General features: G+C 39.3%; 2 protein-coding genes across 2 annotated transcripts in view; one reads left to right on the top strand and one right to left on the bottom strand.

Annotated features, from left to right (window-relative positions):
* The window catches only part of LOC122981723, a 930226-nt gene that overhangs the window by 107055 nt on the left and 810895 nt on the right, over positions 1 to 12276 (top strand). The gene's annotated exons all lie outside the window — the stretch shown is intronic.
* Positions 1 to 12276, bottom strand: part of LOC122981724 — a 14642-nt gene extending 2366 nt beyond the window's left edge. The window contains exons 1-4 of the mRNA XM_044350416.1: positions 12022 to 12276; positions 10494 to 10732; positions 344 to 5730; positions 19 to 202 (exon numbers count right to left, since the gene is read on the bottom strand). Of these exons, the coding sequence (XP_044206351.1) occupies positions 19 to 202; positions 344 to 5730; positions 10494 to 10709 (5787 nt within the window). The 5' untranslated portion in view covers positions 10710 to 10732; positions 12022 to 12276. The remainder of the gene's footprint in view (positions 1 to 18; positions 203 to 343; positions 5731 to 10493; positions 10733 to 12021) is intronic.

The following is a 12276-nucleotide window of genomic DNA, read 5'->3' as shown; positions in this document are numbered from 1 at the left end:
TCTAAGATGGATACTCACTTCATTTTTCACTTTCTCACGAAGCTTCACAGCAGCTCCTTTAAGATCGCTTCGATCACTTCCAGTTGCTTGTGCGATTGCATGATAGAGACAATTCTGGTGCTCTGAGTTCACATTGACCACTGTACCATCATCTTGAACGATGTCAAAACGGCCACTGTAAAACTGCTGTGAACTGCTTTTCCTGAGAAAGAACAAATGAAATATCTGAATGTAAACCTTTTAATCCACAAATATCACAATATTTTATAATAATATTTTTGTACTACTTAATCTGCATATAACTAAATTGGAATTATCAGTGGGATTTTCTCAGTGAACTTACTCTGGTGGCTGCAGGTCTTTTGCTTTTGTCAGCTGTAGTGTGATGTTGCCAGCAGACTCGTCTGTTCCTTTGTAACGTTCCTCTGAGAGTCTGTTTCCATGCTCATCAATGACAGTGAGGTGAATCCCTCTACCGTTGAGTAAGCCACTTTTTGTGAGCACAATAATGTCAAAAGCTGTGGCTACATTGCTTATGTGTTCCATGTAATCCATTAAATCCACCTGTTCCTTCTCTGTAAGCGACTTCTTAGTGTTGCGACTGGCTGATCTCATGTTGTGCTTTTGTCTCTGGTCATCAAAAAAACTTTGAGTTTTATGTCTGCCCATAATCTTATCAACAGCTTTACCAGTAGCTTTGTTAAACTTGCTCTTCAATGGCTTTGTCAAAAGGGAGGTCATATGTCCAGAGCAAGCCTTGATAAATGATTGGGACACACTGTCTGCAAGGGTGCTCAGAATTTTGCCCTTAAGACGTTTCACATCTTGTAAATTGTGTCGTCCATCTTGGTCATATTTCTCTGCATCTTGCTGAAGCTCCTCAATTTCACTCAGTAAAGTAGGAACAAAAGTTTCATCAATGACCCTTTTTGTAGGAACAGAATTCAGTATTTCAATGAAACGGGTAGTGTGATCTGCAACTTTCAAAGCTAACTCGGCAGCCTTAAAAATACCAGAAAGTTTTCCTTTGTTGATAATGTCTGTTGCTCCATTGCACACCTCAGTGAGTCTATTGATAACTTCATGCACTGTTGTGCAGTCCATCATGAGGTCAGGAATTACTTCATCAGTTAATACAGCAATTGTTTTAGTCATTTCTTCCTCATCCAATTTGCCAATCTTAAAGTTATCTTTCTGCATGGCTGCTTTTGGGACATGTGAGCTGATGAACTCAGTGATAGCTTTATCCAAGTCACGGTTCTGCTTCACTGCTGAAGTAACAACATCCTTAAAAGCTGATTCCAATATCTTTTTAAAGGCCTCCTTCAGGCCTTCATCAACTGCATAGTTCAAACCAGTGTCCACAGCTTGCTTCCCTATCTCCTGTGCAGCGTACTTGGCAGCATATTTGAAGTTCTGCTTTACAACTGTTGAAGTTGTCATCTTTTTCATTGCACTTCCAAAGGTTTGTTTACCAACGGAGGAGATGGCAGACTGAGCAGTTCCTTTGATAGATGAAAACACATGTTTTCCTGACTTGATGAAACCACTGGCAACAGATGAGAAGGACTTAGTACCATTAAGCAGGGCTTTTGTTACATTGCACACTGAAGTGACAACATTCTTGACGGCACCGAGTCCAGCAGTAAGCAAAGAAATACCAATGCTGATACTTTTGTTTATTGCCCATTCTGCCCAGCTAAATGTACCTTTTACCATGCCCACTATTCCATTGATCATGTCTGATACTCCCTCACCTATCAGGCCAAGTCCAAACTGGCTTGCAGTGCCAAATGAAAAGGCACAAACAAGAACCCCAGCCAACACCTGCATTGCTCCGATGAAGAAGCAAATGAGAGCATCAAAACAAAACTTTGGTTTCTTTTTCACCTCAAAAACAACAGCAAGGCCAAGCTCATAGAGTGCCATTAGCTCATTTGTGATGATGAAATCTTTTTCCTCCAACAACTTGTAGACTGAACAGTCCTGTGTTATTGCATCACTGTTGTCTTTTTCCAGCTCCACAAGTTTCTTCAATGCATTATCAATGTATGTCTTCCACGACTTGAAGATGTTCATTCTGGCCTCCATTTGACTCTGAAAGTTGTTGCTGTGTGGTTTCAGGTTGTCATTAACAGACATCTGACAGGAGACCATTGTGTTTGATGTTTCTGAGATATAAACATCGACAGACTTTTTAGCCTGCTCCAACAGTTCCCTTGCCTCTGCTTTATAGTCACCCTTGGCCAGGTTGATGGTGATGTATGCCTGGTTATAGAGTGCCACAGCTTTGTACAGTGGGTCAGAGGTTGCTGCCCTCTGCCAATAGGATTTAGCTCCATAGTCACATTTGGATTTGTTTCTGCAGTGTAGGTCAGTCCTGAGAATGGCTTGCTTAATGTGATCATAGAAATTGTCACTTTCCCCTTGCAAGAGATTTCCCTTAGTTTCATTCATTGTCTTGATGAGGTCTGCCTGAAGGTCATGGATATCATCATGTCTGTTGATATGCTCCTCATGAAGAGTCAGCCACGATGCCCATGCTTCTTTCAAAGCATTCAGGGCTGGCTGGTAATCAAACTTAGCCTGATAGTCTCTGAGATGATCAAGTATATCTCTAGGCTTCAATTGTGAGAGATCTTTTCTTTCATCCTCCGTGTAATTCTGGTCGTATTCCTTGAGGGATTGACAAAATGTAGTAAAAAGTTTTTCCTTCAAGTCTATTTCTACCAGCTCATCACTTTCCATTTCACTTATACGCTTCACTTCATACTCTTCTCTGAGCCGTCGCATTATCTCAACAGACTGACCTTGGTAAGCTGGTGCAAGATGATCCTGGTTCAGAACCATCTGGACCATGCCGGGGTTTCCTTTCCGAGCAGTGCGACCAAAGATTTGTTTCTCCACTCTTCGATTGCGTGGGAAGTGTGTGAGAATCACAAAGAGGCCACCACATTCATTTACTTTTTTCTCGACCTTGATGTTTGTTCCTCTCCCTCCAAGGTTTGTTGCAATGATAATCCTCCCTCCACTAAATTTATCTCTCTCAATGTTGTGTCTCTCACTAATTGTGTACATTGTGATCTGGTGTGGCTTAAATCTCTCTTCGTCTTGCATTTTCACATGTAGCTCATTTGCTGTCTTGACATCTTCACATATCACCAGGACAACTTGTCCTCTACTTGCCACTTTCCAGGTAGTATCACAAACAGTCTGGATCCAGTGGTCATTGCCCCCATTCACCTGCAGGGCTGGCAACTCAACCACTTTTTTATGGCGATGAGCTGGAATAGTATAGCTCTTTGTTCCGTAATGCCTTTCCAGAAAGTCTCTCTCTGCATCTCCCCCTAATGTGCCAGAAACACCAAATATGCCATTTCCATGGATGTACCGTTTAAAGTAATGGAAGTTAGACATGTAGTTGGTCACACTGGACAAAGGTGAAATTGCAAGCTGATGTTTCATCTCCAAAAACTGCTGGAGTCCATTACCCCACTTCTTGTTTTTCTCCAACACCCCACTTGCTTTGAAGTCCACTGGAATTATGGCATCATACTGATGCTTGTCAGGATCACTGGCAGATACGTTGTCAGCAGCTGGTGAAATGTCGATCATGTACTCTCTGCCCTGAGTCATCTCAATGGCCCTCAAGGCATTCTCAACAAACACTGGCAACTGATTGTCAACATATTTCCTCAAGAAGTGAGGGATAATGATGAAGTTGTCATGTTTATCAGAATCAGAATATTCATCTGAGTACTTAATACAGGACTTTACTGCACTCACAGTTGCTTCAATGAGAGATTTTTCTGACATGATTTCACATGCTTGGCCATTTTCAAGGAGTAACATGCTGACTTCTAAGTCAGCATGTCTTTCCTCAGTCCCGTAACGTTTGGCTTTCTTGTTCTCTGCCGAATAGCACTCAAAAGCCACACTGTTCTCCATTACTTCCTGAAATATACGCAGCAGATCATACTGTTGTGAGACTCCTATTTTCTTTATGACTTGTTCAATCGCTCTCCAGCCGTCATCCTGGTAGTCATCACCTGTATTTTCTGTTTCTGTCTTACTCATAGCTTGCCTCAACATCTCAATATCCTCTGATGAATAGAACCCCAAATCTACACCTGGCAGCAAAATGTCAAAGGCTGAGAAGCTGTCAGATGCTTCTGATCCCATAACAGCAGATGTTGCTGCCTTATGGAAATGTTGGATCCTTGTTGCCCATTTTATCTCACCTGTATCTAGCATTTCAATTGGTTGACAAGTAGATGTCATTGTCCAAATGTTGGCAAGAATTTGATCCATATGCCTCAAACTGCTGGCTTCATGAGACAGGAATGTCACTTGAACTCCATTATCCAAGGTCATGTAGTCCACTTCATCCACTATCACTAGCTCAAATCCTCTTGTTCCACGGGTAGTTCTCCTCTCAAACTCTTCTTTTAATGTGTCTGCTGCAAAAGCACCAACAGTGCCATACACAACTTGTTGTTTGTATGCCTCTTCTAACAACTTATCTGGTTCCACAGGGGAAGATTGTTTGGAGAGGGGTGGGGGTACTACAGATGATGTGACACCAAACTTTTCAAAAAATTCCTTCCACTCCTCCTGGTCCCGTCGTGCAAGAACTGGAGAGCTTGTCGCAATGTCCACCTTTATTCCACGAATAGCCTGGATTGCAGCAAACATTGCCAAGATCGTGGATTTCCCTTCACCTGTGCCAATCTCAAGGAGACAGCCTTTATTTTCAGTTAGCTGTGACAGTAGGAGCAAAAGTAATGATGCCAGCTGAGTCTGTCTTGGAAAATAGCCTGGAATCTCGGTTCCATCTTGCATCTTGAATGTTGTGCTGTCTTGCACGGCTACAGACATTCCAATCAACACTTCCTTCAGAGTATTGATATCTGGGTTTGCAAAATCAAGAGATTTAATCTTCATCTTGAGATCCTCTATATTCTTCTCAGTAAGATCCACTTTCCAATATTTTGGAAGTTCTGTTTCCATGTGTCTGAGAACATCCTCGATCACTGTCAGAATATTCTCTGGGCACTGGGATTCACAGAGTTCCCTCAAAATGGTGTCAGTATCTTTGTCCTTGTCTTCTCTTACTTTTTGTTGTAGAAACATTAGTGGCTTTTGCTTCTTCAGAGCAGAGAGAGTGAGGAGGCAGTTTAGCCTGTAGGTCTGTACCATGTGGAGGACTTGGGGAATCTGATTGTGGTCTATCAATGAAGCTTTGCGAATGAAGAGCATTATTTCTGTTGGTGTCCAGATGTTATTGAACAGTATTTGACCCAGAGTCTCCCTGCTTTTTGGTAAAAGCTCTGAAACTGCATCAAGAATTCTCAAGAAAATCGGCTCAGCCTGAGTTGGATTTGCAACATAAAGTTCCTCAGCCAAACAGAAAAGGAACTCATACTTCTTATCCCAGTGAAGTAAATGATCACTTTCATCTTCAGTCTCAGCGGTGCCCTGAAGAGTTAACTTCAGAACTGCCTCAAGAATGGTGAGTTTCTCAGTCAGAGAAAGTTCCTCATATCCCACAGCATGGTCAAACGTAAACTGAGACCACACTGGAAGCTTGTTTTCTCTGCAATATTGGAGCGTCAGTTCATTATGAAGTGTTTTAATCCTGTCCTCAAGCTCGCAGTGCTGCAATTCTTCACTCTCTGTGATTTCATATTTTGACAGAAGTTCTTTGAATTTCTGCTCTACGTCTGCAAGCTACATGGGACATTAACAAAAAAGAAAGAATACAGAAGAGTGAATGCACCTGAATTAAAAATATACACTAATATTTCATATTGTAAGGTTTTCTAATGCTATATTTGCAGGATTTTCTTCAGTTGTATTGACCAAGGGCCAGGAACCTACGATTTGTGTCACTCCTGGATTTTATTTTTATTGCACTCAAATATTCCAAAGTTGACTGGAAATACACTAAAAAAAAGGATGCTGCAATTTAGAAGTATCGGTGTAATCGATTAATTCATAGTAACTATACGAAATCATAAAAAGTATTTTTAAAAAGTAAACTTTTGTTCTCACAAGTGCCTCTCTTTTTTGATTGACAGCTGTAGGCTAATTGAAGAATAACAAAGGCCAAATATCGGTCAAACTTTATTTTTTATATGTTCCCTTGTAGATAGTGTTTCCCCTATAATTGTACAGGCCCGGTGGACCACAGGGCCAACGAGAACCCCCACCAGGCCAAAAAATCTTTTTTTGAATGCCAAAAATAATGCCAAATATCCATTCATTCATAAGTCAATAATCATATGCGTTTGGGAGCCTCTGTGTTCCAAAACGTGAGTCAACCTCTGTGTCGTTGCCTGGGAAACTCTTGATGTGATGCGAGTGCCACTGCTATCAAAGTCCCTTTAAATTAATGCAATAAAATACAATAAAAAATGAAGTTGCAATTTAAAGTATCAATGTAATTGATTAATTCATAGTAATTATACAAAAATCATGAAAAGTATTTTAAAAAGTAAGCTTTTGCTGCTCTCACAAGTGCCTCTCTTTTTTGATCGCCAGCTGTAGGCTAATTGAAGAACAACAAAGGCCAAATATTGGTCAAACTTCATTATGAGTGGTCCCTTGTAGATGACTTACAAAGAATCAACATACTATCCTCTTCCACAAGGTTCTGTACTTGGACCAATACTATTCACCTTATATATGCTTCCTTTAGGTAATATTATTAGGAAACACTATACATTTTCATTGCTATGCAGATGATACCCAATTATATTTATCAATGAAGCCTGACGAAACCAATCAGTTAAACAAACTCCAAACATGCCTTAAGGACATAAAGACCTGGATGACCTGCAATTTTCTGCTACTAAATTCAGATAAAACTGAAGTTATTGTGCTTGGCCCTAAACACCTTAGAAACACATTATCTAATGATAAAGCTACTCTGGATGGCATTACCCTGGCCTCCAGGACCACCGTAAGGAATCTGGGAGTTATCTTTGATCAGGATATGTCCTTTAACTCCCACATAAATCAAATCTCAAAGACTGCCTTTTTTCACTTACATAAACATTGCAAAAATCAGGCACATCCTGTCCCTAAAAGATGCAGAAAAACTAGTCCACACATTTGTTACTTCTAGGCTGGATTATTGCAATTCCTTATTATCAGGCTGCCCTAACAAGTCTCTAAAGACTCTCCAGCTGGTCCAGAATGCAGCTGCACGTGTTCTGACTAAAGCTAGAAAAAGAGACCACATTTCTCCCATTTTAGCTTTGCTGCATTGGCTTCCTGTAAAATCTAGAATAGAATTTAAATTCTCCTAACTTACAAAGCCCTTAATGGTCAGGCACCATCATATCTTGAAGAGCTCATAGTACCGTATTATCCCACTAGAACACTGCACTCCCAGTATGCAGCTTACTGGTGGTTCCTACAATGTTTAAAAGTAGAATGGGAGACAGAGCCTTCAGCTATCAGGCTCCTCTCCTGTGGAACCATCTTCCAGATTCGGTCCGGGGTGCAGACACCCTCTCTATGTTTAAGAGTAGGCTTAAGACTTTCCTTTTTGATAAAGCTTATAGTTAGGGCCGACCAGGCTCGCCTTGGATCAGCCCTTAGTTATGCTGCTATAGGCCTAGACTTGATTCCCATGATGCACTGAGCTCCTCTCTCCTCCTCCTCCTCTCCATCTGTTTGCATTCATGTAACATCAATGCATGTTACTAACTTTGCTTCTTCCCCGGAGTTCTTTGTGCTTTCTCATCTCACAGGAAATCCTGCGATGCAGGCCGAGCCTTCACAGTCTTGTTGGTGTCTATTGCTGCTGTTATTGTTATTGTTATGATTGTTGTTATTCCCCCCCGCCCATCAGAAACATAAAAATAACACCTCAGTAACTAATATCAGTTGACTCTTGTGCATGTATTTATTTAACATGTATTGATATGAACTTGGACACTCCAAATGAAGTGAAAGACAACTGAATTCAGTAGATCAACATACTTTAGGTTCAGGGTAATGGTAAGGTTAGGTTCAGGGCTGGGGTAAGGATTTATGAGTTTAGTAACTTTGTAGGTTAATGTCTACAGATGTGAACTTGGACACTTCAAATAACAGATTATCAACAGAGTTTATTTCATCTGGGTTATGGATAGTCTGTTTATAGCTTACAACTTATCTATAAATGTAGATAGCTCACAAATCACCTGCAAGGGATCACACCAATAAAGTGTTGCCCAAATATCTTCTTAAGAAAGCTGTTTTTTAAATTCACGGTGTGTGTTATGTTAAACACCTGAGGAAGTAGAAATCAACAGAATCAAAATAATGAGATGGGTAAAAGATGAGCATTATTTATTTCGGCTGTATCGGTCAGGGTCAGCAATATATCCATAATGAAGGGAGCATTTTGCTTCTTGCAAAGACTCAATCTAACATATCTAACAATCACTTTGTTAAAACCAATTTGGGTGTATGTCTTCGTAGCCTCTTTTAGATATCAATCCATACGGCTAGGTGACAGGCATTTTCCTCTGGGTTTTTTTTTATTATTTATTTCTCTGTGATTCATATTTTTACATATTTACACACTATTAAATCTGGTTTATCAAAGTTTAGAATATACTGTATTTAATTTTTACAGATCGACACATAGATTAAATGCATGGAATAACCTGCAAACAAAAATGATAATTAAACTCTCAGCATTAATGGAAAATGGTCTGTTGGTGGGGTTTACAGAATAATTGACAATCTGATTCATAAATGTCTTTGACTAAACTAAACTTGGCTGACTAATTCATTTTCTTTCCTTTTTTTTTGATGGTTTGAAAGTTCGCAGTTGTGGTCAGTTTGACATGTCATAGGTTTGCTTACATATACAAAATCAGCAAGTGATATACACGCCCATAGGTGTAATTATTTAAGTATATCACTGTTGTGCCTCTTCTCAAGTGAAATAGTTGTAATACATCTGCATGTAAAACAATTTGTTTGGTAACGTGTTGAAATAAAGTGGGGAAACTCACAATTCCCTTGAAATTGAAATTCTAATTTCATGTGATTCCATTAAATTATCTATGAAAACAGAATCCACAGAGCCCTCCCAGTTAGATATAACGAAACAGGACCTTCCTAGTGTTGGAACAGAGGAGGAGCGTACAGTTCTTACTGCAGAATGCACAGTTTGCTTTCCAACTACATTGCACAGAAAACTATTCAAACGAGAAAAACCTGTGAATACAGGAGCCTCTGAACTTCATTAACTCAAGGTAAACACAATGGCATGTAAAGAATCAAGTTTTCATTCCTCCACCCAGCGTGACTAATTGATACAACTGGAAATTTGAAATTGTAGAATCAATAATCACCACAGTATAGCAGTAGAGAACGTTATTGGCACCTGTGTAAAAGAAAACTGAATCACAGGTTATCATTTGATGTATTTCTTCAGTATATCATACATGTTTCAGACAGTGTTTAAGTTCAGTTTAGTGTTAGTTAGTGTTTCACACATGTTCTAAATTCCTCTGTGCTATATATATTCTAAACTTAGTTCTTTGCTGTGTAAGGTGAGGCAGTTGTGTGTTTAACAGTTAAGTCTATTCTGTTATACCTTTACCTGAGCCAGTGATAAGATAAACTGTAGTTATGTAGATGTTTATGTGTAAAACTGATAAGCTTTAGAGGATAGTGTGGTTTGTCCTTAATTTAATATAGTAGTGTTATTTTTTGATGCTGCTTGGTGCTTATGTACTGTCATATATGGTCGTGAAGAAAGACTGTTCCTAGGTTAGCTGAACTTTTGACTTATGTTTCTATCTGAGGGTTGCTGACCTGTAAGGTTAGTAAACAGATGTCTTAAATTCTGTACAAGTAGTATTTAAGGGACTGGTTAAGTGCCAACCTTTCAGACAAAGAAAAGATAGCTAGGTGGTATCTTTGTCTTCAGAACTATGATGCATCATACTTCTGATTGTATTATTTGATTACACTATTTCATAACCTGACAATGCTCTCTTGTGTGTTTATTGAGTGATCAGCAATTTCCCATTACACCTGCAAAAACTGTATGCAGCTGAGCTACCTGTGCAAGGACACAAAAATTTCAGCAAAAAAATCAAACATTTCAAATATATTTAAAAATCAACTTTGGATATTTTTTTCCCTTATCTGCTAATTTAGCATGTTTGTTTACATGAGGAACGGCGATCTCAGAGGTCAAAGCCTAGCTTGCACATCTGCAGCTATGTGCCTTGTTTCAGCTATTAACAGGCCTTACCAAGTGAAGCATGTAGAGGCAAACACTGTGTTGACCGAGAAGTGGTTACCCATGACAACCCGCAGTGAAACATGGACAACTGTGTTTTTAGCAATGCCCAACCAGCTGTGGCTCTTTTGAAAAACATTTCAATTTGTAAAATAAATGTTTGATTCTTTGGGTAAAAAGGTTCCTGACCCCTGATATAGACACTGATTTTGAAAGTAGCCCATTAATGCCATACCTCATTCCTCTCGATTGCAGCTGCATCGTCCTCTATTTGCTGGTGGAGAGCTTGTGTGCGCTCATGATGGTGCACCTGACCTTTGAAGCTCTGTTTCTGACGAAGCTTCTCCCTCGATCGAGACAGTTTCTCTCTGGAGATCTCACTCTCTCTGTCTATCTCCTCTTGAATCCTTCGCTCCCGTTCCAGACGCTCCTGTCGTCTTCTCTCCTCCATCCGCTGGACTTCCTCCTCCCTTCCTGTTGAAAAGATAAATGTGTTAAGTTTTTATTTTGTATTTGTTCCATCAGAGGATTTTTTAAAATGTAACCTTTATTTAACCAAGAGAGCCCCATTGAGATTAAGAATCTCTTTTACGAGGGAGACTTGGCCAAAACAGGCAACATATAATGGGTGATGACCACTTTCCCATTCTTTTGGACCCTACTGTATGTATATATATATATATATATATATATATATATATATATATATATATATATATATACATATATATATATATATATATATATATATATATATATATATATATATATATATATATATATATATATATGTATGTATATATATATATATATATATAAGACTTTTAGAAAAACCTCTTCATTTATCTTACTGACTATGTTGACTAGCCTCTACTCTGTTTACTTAGCTTTGTGCTTAGCCTAGCTTAGCAGTTAGCTTTGTGAATCCACAGTCAAAGCAGCTAAAACGATGATGTGTGATGATCGTTCTGCAGTTGCAAACAGAATATCTCTTCTAGAGAGAAGTGTCAGTGAGTTAGAGCAGCTTTTTTAAGCTAGAGTTATTTTAGATGTGAGGGGGACTCCAGTTGTTGCCCTCCTAATGTTAGCACTAGCGTAGCCTTGTCAGCAGATGCATTGCACTTTGTCCCTCTTCACCAGCTTGGCTTCATTGTTTACCCGGGAACAGACTACGACATAGAGGCTAATCTGAGGGTGTTGCAGTATCATCATATCGCTTTTGGTTCATTTTTTCCTGTTTTACAGAGGACATCCATTTTCTTCAGCTCAAACAATGCTTTACTGTAGGAAATGAGCATGTACGCTGATATGCAAGCCAAAACCTGCAGATTGACTGGCTGTTGTCGTGTTTATTTCTGCTGTGTGATAGGCTGTTAGATCTATCCATATTGAGTTAAAAATGTCCAAAGTTATCATCGTAATCAACTTTTTTTTGCGATCCTGTATCGAGATTGTTTTATCGTCGAGCCCTAGACTGACTGGCTCATATTTAGAAGATCATTCCAACACTCAGATTGCACATGGCTATTTCATGCTATGTTGATGCTAAAAAAAATTGTTAATGCAACTTTATGACCCACGTCCACAAATGTAGATCATGTAAATCTAATTTACATGACCTAACAAACACAACCTCCACAGTCAACGGCACCAAGGAAGAATCTCTACCAACCATAGTTTGTTTGTTTTCATCTTCTTTATGGTTTAAACTGTATCTGAAATAAACTAGTAATTAACATTAATGAAAAATCGTGACAACTCACCATAGTTGCGACACGTTGCAACACTCCCCTCTGTACTGCAATACCACTCAATCTTTGAGCGGTCCCAGCTCTCACTGATGGTAAACGTGGGGTTGCCTTTGTGAGAATTGTATTCAGTTCCAAAACTATTCCAATCATGACTTTCGTATCTCAGATAAATGAAGCACCAGACAGATAGCTTCTCGTCATACTGTTCAGTACAGCCAGGGCGTACACTACGAAACCCCTAAGAGAAAAAAAAAGATCATTTTGATT

This window comes from Thunnus albacares, chromosome 5 (genome assembly GCF_914725855.1).
Source record: "Thunnus albacares chromosome 5, fThuAlb1.1, whole genome shotgun sequence".
Classification (NCBI taxonomy): Eukaryota; Metazoa; Chordata; class Actinopteri; order Scombriformes; family Scombridae; genus Thunnus; species Thunnus albacares.
This window is presented reverse-complemented; position numbering and strand designations above follow the sequence as displayed.